This window comes from Oncorhynchus kisutch, linkage group LG28, assembly GCF_002021735.2.
Source record: "Oncorhynchus kisutch isolate 150728-3 linkage group LG28, Okis_V2, whole genome shotgun sequence".
Lineage (NCBI taxonomy): Eukaryota > Metazoa > Chordata > Actinopteri > Salmoniformes > Salmonidae > Oncorhynchus > Oncorhynchus kisutch.
Genome location: NC_034201.2, coordinates 1,701,544 through 1,719,226, shown reverse-complemented (window position 1 = coordinate 1,719,226; position 17,683 = coordinate 1,701,544). Strand labels below are relative to the sequence as shown.

At 48.4% G+C, this 17,683-nt stretch overlaps 1 protein-coding gene across 1 annotated transcript in view; it reads right to left on the bottom strand.

The window, feature by feature from the left end:
* Positions 1-17,683, bottom strand: part of LOC109873150 (collagen alpha-1(XXIII) chain) — a 154,769-nt gene that overhangs the window by 52,648 nt on the left and 84,438 nt on the right. Inside the window, exon 4 of the mRNA XM_020464716.2 lies at positions 10,244-10,251. Within this exon, the coding sequence (XP_020320305.1) occupies positions 10,244-10,251 (8 nt within the window). The remainder of the gene's footprint in view (positions 1-10,243; positions 10,252-17,683) is intronic.

Genomic DNA, 17,683 nt, shown 5'->3' with positions numbered 1-17,683 from the left:
TAGAGTCCACGTTCACTGTAACACAAAGCCATTATGTACACCTCTCCTGAGTCCGTATGCACAGCTCAATTGGGCACAGTGTAGAGTCCACGTTCACTGTAACACAAAGCCATTATGTACACCTCTCCTGAGTCCGTATGCACAGCTCAATTGGGCACAGTGTAGAGTCCACGTTCACTGTAACACAAAGCCATTATGTACACCTCTCCTGAGTCCGTATGCACAGCTCAATTGGGCACAGTGTAGAGTCCACGTTCACTGTAACACAAAGCCATTATGTACACCTCTCCTGAGTCCGTATGCACAGCTCAATTGGGCACAGTGTAGAGTCCACGTTCACTGTAACACAAAGCCATTATGTACACCTCTCCTGAGTCCGTATGCACAGCTCAATTGGGCACAGTGTAGAGTCCACGTTCACTGTAACACAAAGCCATTATGTACACCTCTCCTGAGTCCGTATGCACAGCTCAATTGGGCACAGTGTAGAGTCCACGTTCACTGTAACACAAAGCCATTATGTACACCTCTCCTGAGTCCGTATGCACAGCTCAATTGGGCACAGTGTAGAGTCCACGTTCACTGTAACACAAAGCCATTATGTACACCTCTCCTGAGTCCGTATGCACAGCTCAATTGGGCACAGTGTAGAGTCCACGTTCACTGTAACACAAAGCCATTATGTACACCTCTCCTGAGTCCGTATGCACAGCTCAATTGGGCACAGTGTAGAGTCCACGTTCACTGTAACACAAAGCCATTATGTACACCTCTCCTGAGTCCGTATGCACAGCTCAATTGGGCACAGTGTAGAGTCCACGTTCACTGTAACACAAAGCCATTATGTACACCTCTCCTGAGTCCGTATGCACAGCTCAATTGGGCACAGTGTAGAGTCCACGTTCACTGTAACACAAAGCCATTATGTACACCTCTCCTGAGTCCGTATGCACAGCTCAATTGGGCACAGTGTAGAGTCCACGTTCACTGTAACACAAAGCCATTATGTACACCTCTCCTGAGTCCGTATGCACAGCTCAATTGGGCACAGTGTAGAGTCCACGTTCACTGTAACACAAAGCCATTATGTACACCTCTCCTGAGTCCGTATGCACAGCTCAATTGGGCACAGTGTAGAGTCCACGTTCACTGTAACACAAAGCCATTATGTACACCTCTCCTGAGTCCGTATGCACAGCTCAATTGGGCACAGTGTAGAGTCCACGTTCACTGTAACACAAAGCCATTATGTACACCTCTCCTGAGTCCGTATGCACAGCTCAATTGGGCACAGTGTAGAGTCCACGTTCACTGTAACACAAAGCCATTATGTACACCTCTCCTGAGTCCGTATGCACAGCTCAATTGGGCACAGTGTAGAGTCCACGTTCACTGTAACACAAAGCCATTATGTACACCTCTCCTGAGTCCGTATGCACAGCTCAATTGGGCACAGTGTAGAGTCCACGTTCACTGTAACACAAAGCCATTATGTACACCTCTCCTGAGTCCGTATGCACAGCTCAATTGGGCACAGTGTAGAGTCCACGTTCACTGTAACACAAAGCCATTATGTACACCTCTCCTGAGTCCGTATGCACAGCTCAATTGGGCACAGTGTAGAGTCCACGTTCACTGTAACACAAAGCCATTATGTACACCTCTCCTGAGTCCGTATGCACAGCTCAATTGGGCACAGTGTAGAGTCCACGTTCACTGTAACACAAAGCCATTATGTACACCTCTCCTGAGTCCGTATGCACAGCTCAATTGGGCACAGTGTAGAGTCCACGTTCACTGTAACACAAAGCCATTATGTACACCTCTCCTGAGTCCGTATGCACAGCTCAATTGGGCACAGTGTAGAGTCCACGTTCACTGTAACACAAAGCCATTATGTACACCTCTCCTGAGTCCGTATGCACAGCTCAATTGGGCACAGTGTAGAGTCCACGTTCACTGTAACACAAAGCCATTATGTACACCTCTCCTGAGTCCGTATGCACAGCTCAATTGGGCACAGTGTAGAGTCCACGTTCACTGTAACACAAAGCCATTATGTACACCTCTCCTGAGTCCGTATGCACAGCTCAATTGGGCACAGTGTAGAGTCCACGTTCACTGTAACACAAAGCCATTATGTACACCTCTCCTGAGTCCGTATGCACAGCTCAATTGGGCACAGTGTAGAGTCCACGTTCACTGTAACACAAAGCCATTATGTACACCTCTCCTGAGTCCGTATGCACAGCTCAATTGGGCACAGTGTAGAGTCCACGTTCACTGTAACACAAAGCCATTATGTACACCTCTCCTGAGTCCGTATGCACAGCTCAATTGGGCACAGTGTAGAGTCCACGTTCACTGTAACACAAAGCCATTATGTACACCTCTCCTGAGTCCGTATGCACAGCTCAATTGGGCACAGTGTAGAGTCCACGTTCACTGTAACACAAAGCCATTATGTACACCTCTCCTGAGTCCGTATGCACAGCTCAATTGGGCACAGTGTAGAGTCCACGTTCACTGTAACACAAAGCCATTATGTACACCTCTCCTGAGTCCGTATGCACAGCTCAATTGGGCACAGTGTAGAGTCCACGTTCACTGTAACACAAAGCCATTATGTACACCTCTCCTGAGTCCGTATGCACAGCTCAATTGGGCACAGTGTAGAGTCCACGTTCACTGTAACACAAAGCCATTATGTACACCTCTCCTGAGTCCGTATGCACAGCTCAATTGGGCACAGTGTAGAGTCCACGTTCACTGTAACACAAAGCCATTATGTACACCTCTCCTGAGTCCGTATGCACAGCTCAATTGGGCACAGTGTAGAGTCCACGTTCACTGTAACACAAAGCCATTATGTACACCTCTCCTGAGTCCGTATGCACAGCTCAATTGGGCACAGTGTAGAGTCCACGTTCACTGTAACACAAAGCCATTATGTACACCTCTCCTGAGTCCGTATGCACAGCTCAATTGGGCACAGTGTAGAGTCCACGTTCACTGTAACACAAAGCCATTATGTACACCTCTCCTGAGTCCGTATGCACAGCTCAATTGGGCACAGTGTAGAGTCCACGTTCACTGTAACACAAAGCCATTATGTACACCTCTCCTGAGTCCGTATGCACAGCTCAATTGGGCACAGTGTAGAGTCCACGTTCACTGTAACACAAAGCCATTATGTACACCTCTCCTGAGTCCGTATGCACAGCTCAATTGGGCACAGTGTAGAGTCCACGTTCACTGTAACACAAAGCCATTATGTACACCTCTCCTGAGTCCGTATGCACAGCTCAATTGGGCACAGTGTAGAGTCCACGTTCACTGTAACACAAAGCCATTATGTACACCTCTCCTGAGTCCGTATGCACAGCTCAATTGGGCACAGTGTAGAGTCCACGTTCACTGTAACACAAAGCCATTATGTACACCTCTCCTGAGTCCGTATGCACAGCTCAATTGGGCACAGTGTAGAGTCCACGTTCACTGTAACACAAAGCCATTATGTACACCTCTCCTGAGTCCGTATGCACAGCTCAATTGGGCACAGTGTAGAGTCCACGTTCACTGTAACACAAAGCCATTATGTACACCTCTCCTGAGTCCGTATGCACAGCTCAATTGGGCACAGTGTAGAGTCCACGTTCACTGTAACACAAAGCCATTATGTACACCTCTCCTGAGTCCGTATGCACAGCTCAATTGGGCACAGTGTAGAGTCCACGTTCACTGTAACACAAAGCCATTATGTACACCTCTCCTGAGTCCGTATGCACAGCTCAATTGGGCACAGTGTAGAGTCCACGTTCACTGTAACACAAAGCCATTATGTACACCTCTCCTGAGTCCGTATGCACAGCTCAATTGGGCACAGTGTAGAGTCCACGTTCACTGTAACACAAAGCCATTATGTACACCTCTCCTGAGTCCGTATGCACAGCTCAATTGGGCACAGTGTAGAGTCCACGTTCACTGTAACACAAAGCCATTATGTACACCTCTCCTGAGTCCGTATGCACAGCTCAATTGGGCACAGTGTAGAGTCCACGTTCACTGTAACACAAAGCCATTATGTACACCTCTCCTGAGTCCGTATGCACAGCTCAATTGGGCACAGTGTAGAGTCCACGTTCACTGTAACACAAAGCCATTATGTACACCTCTCCTGAGTCCGTATGCACAGCTCAATTGGGCACAGTGTAGAGTCCACGTTCACTGTAACACAAAGCCATTATGTACACCTCTCCTGAGTCCGTATGCACAGCTCAATTGGGCACAGTGTAGAGTCCACGTTCACTGTAACACAAAGCCATTATGTACACCTCTCCTGAGTCCGTATGCACAGCTCAATTGGGCACAGTGTAGAGTCCACGTTCACTGTAACACAAAGCCATTATGTACACCTCTCCTGAGTCCGTATGCACAGCTCAATTGGGCACAGTGTAGAGTCCACGTTCACTGTAACACAAAGCCATTATGTACACCTCTCCTGAGTCCGTATGCACAGCTCAATTGGGCACAGTGTAGAGTCCACGTTCACTGTAACACAAAGCCATTATGTACACCTCTCCTGAGTCCGTATGCACAGCTCAATTGGGCACAGTGTAGAGTCCACGTTCACTGTAACACAAAGCCATTATGTACACCTCTCCTGAGTCCGTATGCACAGCTCAATTGGGCACAGTGTAGAGTCCACGTTCACTGTAACACAAAGCCATTATGTACACCTCTCCTGAGTCCGTATGCACAGCTCAATTGGGCACAGTGTAGAGTCCACGTTCACTGTAACACAAAGCCATTATGTACACCTCTCCTGAGTCCGTATGCACAGCTCAATTGGGCACAGTGTAGAGTCCACGTTCACTGTAACACAAAGCCATTATGTACACCTCTCCTGAGTCCGTATGCACAGCTCAATTGGGCACAGTGTAGAGTCCACGTTCACTGTAACACAAAGCCATTATGTACACCTCTCCTGAGTCCGTATGCACAGCTCAATTGGGCACAGTGTAGAGTCCACGTTCACTGTAACACAAAGCCATTATGTACACCTCTCCTGAGTCCGTATGCACAGCTCAATTGGGCACAGTGTAGAGTCCACGTTCACTGTAACACAAAGCCATTATGTACACCTCTCCTGAGTCCGTATGCACAGCTCAATTGGGCACAGTGTAGAGTCCACGTTCACTGTAACACAAAGCCATTATGTACACCTCTCCTGAGTCCGTATGCACAGCTCAATTGGGCACAGTGTAGAGTCCACGTTCACTGTAACACAAAGCCATTATGTACACCTCTCCTGAGTCCGTATGCACAGCTCAATTGGGCACAGTGTAGAGTCCACGTTCACTGTAACACAAAGCCATTATGTACACCTCTCCTGAGTCAGTATGCACAGCTCAATTGGGCACAGTGTAGAGTCCACGTTCACTGTAACACAAAGCCATTATGTACACCTCTCCTGAGTCCGTATGCACAGCTCAATTGGGCACAGTGTAGAGTCCACGTTCACTGTAACACAAAGCCATTATGTACACCTCTCCTGAGTCCGTATGCACAGCTCAATTGGGCACAGTGTAGAGTCCACGTTCACTGTAACACAAAGCCATTATGTACACCTCTCCTGAGTCCGTATGCACAGCTCAATTGGGCACAGTGTAGAGTCCACGTTCACTGTAACACAAAGCCATTATGTACACCTCTCCTGAGTCAGTATGCACAGCTCAATTGGGCACAGTGTAGAGTCCACGTTCACTGTAACACAAAGCCATTATGTACACCTCTCCTGAGTCCGTATGCACAGCTCAATTGGGCACAGTGTAGAGTCCACGTTCACTGTAACACAAAGCCATTATGTACACCTCTCCTGAGTCCGTATGCACAGCTCAATTGGGCACAGTGTAGAGTCCACTTTCACTGTAACACAAAGCCATTATGTACACCTCTCCTGAGTCCGTATGCACGTTTTGGTAGCAAATCTATCAGCTCAATTGGGCACACTGCTGGCCAATGATTAAGCAGGCTATAGACAAACATGGGTAAAAATCCAGTCAGTGTAGAGTCCACGTTCACTGTAACACAAAGCCATTATGTACACCTCTCCTGAGTCCGTATGCACAGCTCAATTGGGCACAGTGTAGAGTCCACGTTCACTGTAACACAAAGCCATTATGTACACCTCTCCTGAGTCCGTATGCACAGCTCAATTGGGCACAGTGTAGAGTCCACGTTCACTGTAACACAAAGCCATTATGTACACCTCTCCTGAGTCCGTATGCACAGCTCAATTGGGCACAGTGTAGAGTCCACGTTCACTGTAACACAAAGCCATTATGTACACCTCTCCTGAGTCCGTATGCACAGCTCAATTGGGCACAGTGTAGAGTCCACGTTCACTGTAACACAAAGCCATTATGTACACCTCTCCTGAGTCCGTATGCACAGCTCAATTGGGCACAGTGTAGAGTCCACGTTCACTGTAACACAAAGCCATTATGTACACCTCTCCTGAGTCCGTATGCACAGCTCAATTGGGCACAGTGTAGAGTCCACGTTCACTGTAACACAAAGCCATTATGTACACCTCTCCTGAGTCCGTATGCACAGCTCAATTGGGCACAGTGTAGAGTCCACGTTCACTGTAACACAAAGCCATTATGTACACCTCTCCTGAGTCCGTATGCACAGCTCAATTGGGCACAGTGTAGAGTCCACGTTCACTGTAACACAAAGCCATTATGTACACCTCTCCTGAGTCCGTATGCACAGCTCAATTGGGCACAGTGTAGAGTCCACGTTCACTGTAACACAAAGCCATTATGTACACCTCTCCTGAGTCCGTATGCACAGCTCAATTGGGCACAGTGTAGAGTCCACGTTCACTGTAACACAAAGCCATTATGTACACCTCTCCTGAGTCCGTATGCACAGCTCAATTGGGCACAGTGTAGAGTCCACTTTCACTGTAACACAAAGCCATTATGTACACCTCTCCTGAGTCCGTATGCACGTTTTGGTAGCAAATCTATCAGCTCAATTGGGCACACTGCTGGCCAATGATTAAGCAGGCTATAGACAAACATGGGTAAAAATCCAGTCAGTGTAGAGTCCACGTTCACTGTAACACAAAGCCATTATGTAGGTCGCTGTCCAGTGTGGCACAGTTGTTCCTGTACCCAAGAAGCTAAGGTAACTGAACTAAATGACTATCGCCCTGTAGCACTCACTTCTGTCATCATGAAGTGCTTTGAAAGACTAGTCAAGGATCATATCTCCTCTACCTTACCTCACACCCTAGACCCACTTTGTTTACCACCCCAATAGATCCATAGACGATGCAATCGCCATCGCACTGCACACTGCCCTATCCCATCTGGACAAGAGGAATACCTATGTATTAATGCTGTTCCTTGACAGCAAGTACCCTCCAAGCTCATCATTAAGGAGTCTGGCTCTGAACCCTGCCCTGTGCAACTGGGTCCTGGACTTCCTGGCGGGCCGCCTCCAGGTGGTGAAGGTAGGAAATAACACCTCAACACCAGGGCCCACAAGGGTGTGTGCTGTTCATTCATGACTGGGTGGACACGCACGCCTCCAACTCAAGTTCGCAGACGACACAACAGTAGTAGGCCTGATTACCAACAATGATGAGACAGCCTACAGGGAGGATGTGAGGGCCCTGGGAATGTGGTGCCAGGAAAAGAAACCTCTCACTCAACGTTGAACAAAATTAAAGGAGCTGATCGTGGACTTCAGGAAACAGTAGAAGGAGCACGCCTTATCCACATCAACTGGATTGCAGTAGAAAAGGTGGAAAGCTTCAAGTTTCTCGGTGTACACATCACTGACAGACTGAAATGGTCTACCCACACAGACAGCGCGGTGAAGAAGGCACAACATTGCCTCTTTAACCTCAGGAGGCTGAAGAAATGTTGCTTGAGCAAACATGTTAGACATATACTGTAACTTCTTCTTTAAGAGGCTCCTCTGTCCTCCACTCGTTACCTGTATTAATGGCACCTGTTTGAACTTGTTATCAGTATAAAAGACACCTGTCCACAACCTCAAACAGTCACACTCCAAACTCCACTATGGCCAAGACCAAAGAGGTGTCAAAGGACACCAGAAACAAAATTGTAGACCTGCACCAGGCTGGGAAGACTGAATCTGCAATAGGTAAGCAGCTTGGTTTGAAGAAATCAAATGTGGGAGCAATTATTAGGAAATGGAAGACATACAAGACCCCTGATAATCTCCCTCGATCTGGGGCTCCACGCAAGATCTCACCCCGTGGGGTCAAAATGATCACAAGAACGGTGAGCAAAAATCCCAGAACCACACGGGGGGACTTAGTGAATGACCTGCAGAGAGCTGGGACCAAAGAAACAAAGCCTACCATCAGTAACACACTACTCTGCCAGGGACTCAAATCCTGCAGTGCCAGACGTGTCCCCCTGCTTAAGCCAGTACATGTTCAGGCCCGTCTGAAGTTTGCTAGAGAGCATTTGGATGATCCAGAAGAAGATTGGGAGAATGTCATATGGTCAGATGAAACCAAAATATAACTTTTTGGTAAAAACTCAACTCGTCGTGTTTGGAGGACAAGGAATGCTGAGCTGCATCCAAAGAACACCATACCTACTGTGAAGCATGGGGGTGGAAACATCATGCTTTGGGGCTGTGTTTCTGCAAAGGGACCAGGAAGACTGATCCGTGTAAAGAAAATAATGAATGGGGCCATGTATCGTGAGATTTTGAGTGAAAACCTCCTTCCATCAGCAAGGGCATTGAAAATTAAACGTGGCTGGGTCTTTCAGCATGACAATGATCCCAAACACACCGCCCGGGCAACGAAGGAGTGGCTTCGTAAGAAGCATTTCAAGGTCCTGGAGTGGCCTAGCCACAGTCTCCAGATCCAAACGTTTGACCTCTGTCATTGCCAACAAAGGGTACATAACAAATTATTGAGATAAACTTTTGTTATTGACCAAATACTTATTTTCCACCATAATTTGCAAATAAATTGTCTAGATTCATTAAAAATCCTACAACGTGATTTTCTGGATTTTTAAAAATCATTTTGTCTGTCATAGTTGAAAAGCGTCCTGCATTCGCTATTTAAATGAATAGATGACATGTATTTTTCCCGCTGCCCCTGTTTTGATACAGGTGCATGATAATGGTCCATTCTAAATCAAAACAAATTTCACACATTTATTACATGCATAATTGCATTTTCCAGTCAATTTTGATGATGGTGTTTTCCGCTAACATTTGCGCTTATAGCCTACTACCACGTGCGCATTGCTGAGCTTATAATGTGAAGAAATAGCCTAATAGTTTATCAACATCTGATCTGTTGCGTCAGCCACATTGCGGAAAAATGTTTTTTTTTTATGCAAGTGGTTGTATTAAATAACATTTGTGCCACAAATACTAAAATGTTAGCATTTGGAAACTGCCAGGGAAATAAAAGAAAATGCCTGGATTGCTGTCATACTCTAACATCTGCTTCCAACTCACACCCTCAAACACGTAGATCCCCTGACCGCAGCTCACTCTCCAGATCCCAATCGCCTGAATTCTAATGACAAGTACACACACCTGCATGTCATTATCACACACTATTTAGTTCAGTTCTTTGCACTCCATCACTGTGAGGTATTGTTTGTTTTGTGACATGTCTTTCAGAGCTCTGGGTTTTCCTGTGAATTATAGTTTTTGCCTGTCTCACTAACGACGCCTTTCTGCCTGTTCTGTAACCTATCAGATTTCCTGTTATCTACCTATTGCCTGATCACCCGGACAATGTCACTAGCCTTTTCCCTGCCTGTACTGTTGCCTTTTGGACCCCCTGTGTATGACCTTCTGCCTGCCCCTGGACCCAGCTACCTGCCTCCTCCTGTGGTCCTTTGCAATAAACACCTACTGCGCCCTGCGCTTGAAACCAGCTCTCTGTCTCCCCTCGTGTTCATTACACATACCTTGTTCATAGACTGCTTACAGGTTAAGGAAACCAATGTGTAATGTAATTTTGTAATTTGGGTGAACTATACTTTTAAGCTAAACAAAAACTGACGATTTACCTACTGTTACCTCCCATGTGCTACTGTAGGTGTTCAATCACTTACCTTTTCTGAAGCACGGCTCACCAGGTTACTGCAGACCAAACATACTTTATCCTCATACACATCAACTAAAACCCAATGACCGTGGTGAAAATGGTACTTACTGGAGATCCTGAAACAGAAAACAAACAAGGATAGAAAAATGCAGTTAGTGATGATGACCTCTGAACAGTTTTATCCTGGTAACTTTCATCTTCTACCTTGGAGTTGTGACTAACTCAGTGGGAGGTTGATTGTTTGACCATAATAGCCCCAACCGGTTGATACTGTATGGTTTACATCTACTCTTCCATTTTAGACAAACCTTTACCAGTCGTTGTCATAACAAAAACTCAGTTCCCATGGTGCCTTGTTTGTTCGGCTGTCATTGCAATCACGAGACATGATGATTGGATAATGAGTTTGATTACAGAAGGCTCTGCCCTCCTGACTTTGTTCGTTTCCCCTGTGTGTGTATCTGTCCTGCATCAGACACAAGCTTGCACGCACACTTACACACACCACAATGAGGATATCTAGGCCTGTGTAATAGCAATGTTCCCCTACTGACATGATTAATCACAGATACTGGTTGGGCAACGCAAATCCCTATGTTCTCATCAGTGATGTGTGTGTTCCAGCCTGCCAGCAGTCAGGACCACTATCTGTATAATGATGCTTTTACGAGATTTGGTATCGCTAATGGAATGTGACACTGAGATACAGGCACCTCAAGGAGAGTCCAGCACAACATTACTCCAACATGTAACCAAATAGCACATCTAAGGAATAACTGAAGACAGACATCTCAGGGTCTTCTGTTACAGACCCTGTCATAGTTAGGATGCCAGTCCTCTCGCTGTCACGGTGAGAGGGAAATGGATCCAGAGAGAAAGGGTTCAAGAGAGAAAGGGATCCAGAACAGAGGATGAGGATCCCGGGCCGGGCCAGGAGGAACCCTGCTGGGTCAAGGACTGAAGTCGAGTGGAGTCAGGTCACTAGACAGAAGGCTGCTTTTTATGGAGACGTGCGTCCCTGAGCTGGGGGCGTTGTGGAGCCAGTGGAGTAATCTTACTCAACCCCCCCCCCCCCCACTGCAGCAGCAGCCAAAGTCATCACACGGAAAACAAAGAGGCACCTCTCCTCTCCATCCCCGTAACTGCATGTGTGTTCTACACTATCTAGGGCAGAACTGACAGATTGTGTACGGATGCCAGATACAAGCAGGCCAGAACCTTAGACCAGGACGTGAGAATGTACTGATGAGATGAGATGGGAGACATGTTATATGCTGCTCCTCTGCAGACCACCTGGGCAGAGGCCCTCCAGAGCTATATGGGCCATGTGATTTACCTCCAACGCCACCCACCACTATACATCATGGATGAGCTTTATCTGTGGTCCACATTTGGGCACCAGACATGGAGTTCAGGCTACTGTCCGGATTACGGATCTCTGTATGTATCTGATGTGGTGTAGTCTAGATTTCTACTATCTTCTCTCTGGGACACATTCATTTCCATATCGTAGCTGAGAAGATGAGTACGCTGTAGGGGAAAGTTCAGCCATTTTGTATCACAGGCAGTGTTTTTGATTATTTGGGAATTTTTCTTCTGGCATTTTCAAATACGTTTTTTTGATTATCATAGGATAAAGTTAGTGTGCATCTTTTTCTGATCACATGGTGATGTAAATAGTTGGAAATGGTGAATTAACCAAAATAAAAAATAGGCAAGCTTTATAAAGGCTCTGTCTTTAACACTGAAGTCACCTTGTCTACGTGCTGACTAACTCCCCCTCCCTTGTCTACATGCTAACTCCCCCTCCCTTGTCTACGTGCTGACTAACTCCCCCTCCCTTGTCTACATGCTAACTCCCCCTCCATTGTCTACGTGCTGACTAACTCCACCTCCCTTGTCTACGTGCTGACTAACTCCCCCTCCCTTGTCTACGTGCTGACTAACTCCCCCTCCCTTGTCTACGTGCTGACTAACTCCACCTCCCTTGTCTACATGCTGACTAACTCCCCCTCCCTTGTCTACATGCTAACTCCCCCTCCCTTGTCTACGTGCTGACTAACTCCCCCTCCCTTGTCTACATGCTAACTCCCCCTCCATTGTCTACGTGCTGACTAACTCCACCTCCCTTGTCTACGTGCTGACTAACTCCCCCTCCCTTGTCTACATGCTAACTCCCCCTCCCTTGTCTACGTGCTGACTAACTCCCCCTCCCTTGTCTACATGCTAACTCCCCCTCCATTGTCTACGTGCTGACTAACTCCACCTCCCTTGTCTACGTGCTGACTAACTCCCCCTCCCTTGTCTACGTGCTGACTAACTCCCCCTCCCTTGTCTACGTGCTGACTAACTCCACCTCCCTTGTCTACGTGCTGACTAACTCCCCCTCCCTTGTCTACATGCTAACTCCCCCTCCCTTGTCTACGTGCTGACTAACTCCCCCTCCCTTGTCTACATGCTAACTCCCCCTCCATTGTCTACGTGCTGACTAACTCCACCTCCCTTGTCTACGTGCTGACTAACTCCCCCCTCCCTTGTCTACATGCTAACTCCCCCTCCCTTGTCTACGTGCTGACTAACTCCCCCTCCCTTGTCTACATGCTAACTCCCCCTCCATTGTCTACGTGCTGACTAACTCCACCTCCCTTGTCTACGTGCTAACTCCCCCTCCCTTGTCTACGTGCTGACTAACTCCCCCTCCCTTGTCTACATGCTAACTCCCCATCCCTTGTCTACGTACTGACTAACTCCCCCTCCATTGTCTACATGCTGACTAACTCCCCCTCCCTTGTCAACATGCTGACTAACTCCCCCTCCCTTGTCTACGTGCTGACTAACTCCCCCTCCCTTGTCTACGTGCTGACTAACTCCCCCTCCTTTGTCTACGTGCTGACTAACTCCCCCTCCCTTGTCTACATGCTAACTCCCCCTCCCTTGTCTACGTGCTGACTAACTACCCCTCCCTTGTCTACGTGCTGACTAACTCCCCCTCCTTTGTCTACGTGCTGACTAACTCCCCCTCCCTTGTCTATGTGCTGACTAACTCCCGCTCCCTTGTCTACGTGCTGACTAACTCCCCCTCCCTTGTCTACGTGCTGACTAACTCTCCCTCCCTTGTCTATGTGCTGACTAACTCCCGCTCCCTTGTCAACGTGCTGACTAACTCACCCTCCCTTGTCTACGTGCTGACTAACTCCCCCTCCCTTGTCTACATGCTAACTCCCCCTCCCTTGTCTACGTGCTGACTAACTCCCCCTCCCTTGTCTACATGCTAACTCCCCCTCCCTTGTCTACGTGCTGACTAACTACCCCTCCCTTGTCTACGTGCTGACTAACTCCCCCTCCTTTGTCTAGGTGCTGACTAACTCCCCCTCCCTTGTCTATGTGCTGACTAACCCCCGCTCCCTTGTCAATGTGCTGACTAACTCACCCTCCCTTGTCTACATGCTAACCCCCCCTCCCTTGTCTACGTGCTGACTAACTACCCCTCCCTTGTCTACGTGCTGACTAACTCCCCCTCCTTTGTCTATGTGCTGACTAACTCCCGCTCCCTTGTCAACGTGCTGACTAACTCACCCTCCCTTGTCTACGTGCTGACTAACTCCCCCTCCCTTGTCTACGTGCTGACTAACTCCCCCTCCCTTGTCTACGTGCTGACTAACTCCCCTTCCCTTGTCCATGTGCTGACTAACTCTCCCTCCCTTGTCTACATGCTGACTAACTCCCCCTCCCTTGTCTACATGCTGACTAACTCCCCCTCCCTTGTCCACGTGCTGACTAACTCTCCCTCCCTTGTCCACGTGCTGACTAACTCCCCCTCCCTTGTCTACATGCTGACTAACTCCCGCTCCCTTGTCTACGTGCTGACTAACTCCCCCTCCCTTGTCTACGTGCTGACTAACTCCCCCTCCCTTGTCTACGTGCTGACTAACTCCCCCTCGCTTGTCCACATGCTGACTAACTCTCCCTCCCTTGTCTACATGCTGACTAAATCACCCTCCCTTGTCTACGTGCTGACTAACCCTTGCTCAGGTCTATGATGGGAAATTCCATGGTAACAGAACGACACTGTGACTTCTATTTTTCACCAGAAAATGTATGCCAAACAAAAACAATTGATTGCAAAATTTAAAAACCCATGCAGAAGGACTACTTTCAAAAATGTCCAATGAACATTCCAAGAGCATTGCAAATGTAAAGTTTTGTAACAGAATGAAGTTTTGTAACAGTTTTCCAAAACCTCATATCTACTCTGAACGAATATTCAAAGATGTCTGCAGAAACAATTGGCTGTGAGCTATATGACACCTTGAGTTTGAAAAACAAAGTGGGTTATTAAACTACTGTAATGAATACGATGGGAGACAGAGTGCTGGTTTCAAGCGCAGGGCACAGCAGGTGTTTAATTGTAAAGGACCACAGGAGGAAGCAGGTAGCTGGGTCCAGGGGCAGGCAGAAGGTCATACACAGGAGGAGGCAGGTAACTGGGTCCAGGGGCAGGCAGAAGGTCATACACAGGAGGAGGCAGGTAGCTGGGTCCAGGGGCAGGCAGAAGGTCATACACAGGAGGAGGCAGGTGGCTGGGTCCAGGGGCAGGCAGAAGGTCATACACAGGAGGAGGCAGGTGGCTGGGTCCAGGGGCAGGCAGAAGGTCATACACAGGAGGAGGCAGGTGGCTGGGTCCAGGGGCAGGCAGAAGGTCATACACAGGAGGAGGCAGGTAGCTGGGTCCAGGGGCAGGCAGAAGGTCATACACAGGAGGAGGCACGTGGCTGGGTCCAGGGGCAGGCAGAAGGTCATACACAGGAGGCGGCAGGTGGCTGGGTCCAGGGGCAGGCAGAAGGTCATACACAGGAGGAGGCAGGTGGCTGGGTCCAGGGGCAGGCAGAAGGTCATACACAGGAGGAGGCAGGTAGCTGGGTCCAGGGGCAGGCAGAAGGTCATACACAGGAGGAGGCAGGTGGCTGGGTCCAGGGGCAGGCAGAAGGTCATACACAGGAGGAGGCAGGTGGCTGGGTCCAGGGGCAGGCAGAAGGTCATACACAGGAGGAGGCAGGTGGCTGGGTCCAGGGGCAGGCAGAAGGTCATACACAGGAGGAGGCAGGTGGCAGGGTACAGGGACAGGCAGAAGGTCATACACAGGGACTTCAAAAAGGTAACGGTACAGGCAGGGAAAAGGCTAATAACGTAGTCCGGGAGATCAGACAAGAGGTTGATGACAGGAAATCTGATAAGCAAAAGTACCGGCAGGGAATAGGCAAAAAGGCGTCGTTAGTGAGGATGGCCAAAAACTACGATACACGGAAGGACTTAGAAATGTAGAAATGTGTATCAAAACAAACAATACCCCACATTAATGGGGTGCAAATAACTGAAATAAATAGTGTGTGTAAATGACATACAGGTGTGTGAACAGGTGATCAGAATTCAGGTGATTGGGATCTGGAGAGTGAGCTGCGTTTAGGGGATCTATGTGTTTCAGAGTGTGAGATGGAATGTGGGCTGGAAAGGGAGCTGCGTTCAGGGGATCTATGTGTTTGAGAGTGTGAGTTGGAAGCCGACGTTACAACTACAGCATGTGAAGTGGATTAACACCTGATAACAGAATGACGGTAACAGAATACTACTTATACTATACTACACTACTATACTACACCTATACTACACAGAAATGCATAATTATGGATATGTGATGTAATCATTGTGTTGTATTCTCAATAGATACACAAAGCTAGAAAGATGCAATTTACCTCCTTTGCAGGGTTTGGCATTATTCTAAACATAGGTTATTATTCTAATGAGCTCCACCGCCTCAAGCGAGACCAGATTTGGTATGAACCAACCATAGACGTCGATGTTTGACAAGTTTGGACATCCCAGTAGAGCACAGTACACTATAGCACAGCACAGAACAGCGCAGTAGAGTTCAGTATAGTACCGTACAATATAGTACATTATACTCTACTCTAGTGTGCCCTACTGTACTGTACTGTACAAAACTATACTTGGTTCCGTGGTTGCCATGTCGCAGTGAGGTAGCCTAGACAGAGAGCTCTGTAAATATTGTATATATTCTATTGTTTTAAAGTGTTTTTCATTGCATTTTTTTATAAAAAAAAAAAAGTTGACTTGTTGTGAGAGAAACTGTAATATCTGGTGGTGACCCACGAAATTGCAGGACTGATTATAGCAAGTCAGTTTATATTTTGCTTCACTAGCTAGCTCAAATTGAATGAGGCAGCAGCAACACCCGACCAACAGCATTGGCTTTTTGGCTTCCAGCTCCGGTTCCTAGATGGAAGTGGACTGCGGTGTGAGGTGATGCAGAGGCTCACCTCGTAGGGGGATTTTCAGGTCTACTGCTGAGGAGTGGTGTTCTTACTGCCGCTTTTACAGTCGCGGAAGCATCACCACGTGGGTGCTACATTTCAGTAGTGGATGATCTAGCCTGATCTACGGAGGAGAAGCTGTGAACATCGAAGACGAAAAGGTGCCTGACGAAGAGCTCCGAGGCCTGTCTGTCAGATGTCTCTACCTCCCTGCCTGGCTCTACCATCAATGCTTGGATAATTTTTCAAAAATATGATTACATTTCTATAATATATGAACTATTAGCTTTCATTTGACACCAAATGTGATGTGCTCCCATGAACTTCATATGTTGGTTTTCATGGGTCTTTTATTTTTACATGGAAATGGCCTGATCTATTATCAACAGAAATGTGACATCTTATTGGAACTCCTTTCCATGCTTTTCTAATATTTGAACTTCCGGTCACATTGCTGGAGCCCAGGGGAGTAATTAGTGAGCCTCCCTTAACAGCCTGATGATACACTGTCGGCTAATAAATTACCTGTGAATTCTGGCCTCGGTCATTGTGAATAGGATTATATCGGTCCACCATGTTTCATATCCACAGACTAAACATATCCACATATGGTAAATGTCAAAGAACATTCCAAGAAAATTGAACTACACACTATTAACAAAGGATGTGATAAGAAATAACCCAATTATAGTGGATATCCCTTTTTTAATGGCATACTTCCACAACAGCTCTTTGCAGTCCGCCCCGGCCAGTCCGCCCCCGGCCAGTCCGCCCCCGGCCAGTCCGCCCCCAGCCAGTCCGCCCCCAGCCAGTCCGCCCCGAGCCAGTTAGCCCCCAGCTAGTCCGCCCCCGCCCCCAGCCAGTCCGCCCACAGCCAGTCCGCCCCCAGCTAGTCCGCCCCCAGCCAGTCCGCCCCCGCCCCCAGCCAGTCCGCCCCCAGCCAGTCCGCCCCCAGCTAGTCCGCCCCCAGCTAGTCCGCCCCCAGCCAGTCCGCCCCCGCCCCCAGCCAGTCCGCCCCCCCCCAGCCAGTCCGCCCCCCCCCCAGCCAGTCCGCCCCCCCCCCAGCCAGTCCGCCCCCAGCTAGTCCGCCCCCAGCCAGTACGCCCCCAGCCAGTCCGCCCCCAGCTAGTCCGCCCCCAGCCAGTCTGCCCCCGCCTCCAGCCAGTCCGCCCCCGCCCCCAGCCAGTCCGCCCCCGCCCCCAGCCAGTCCGCCCCCAGC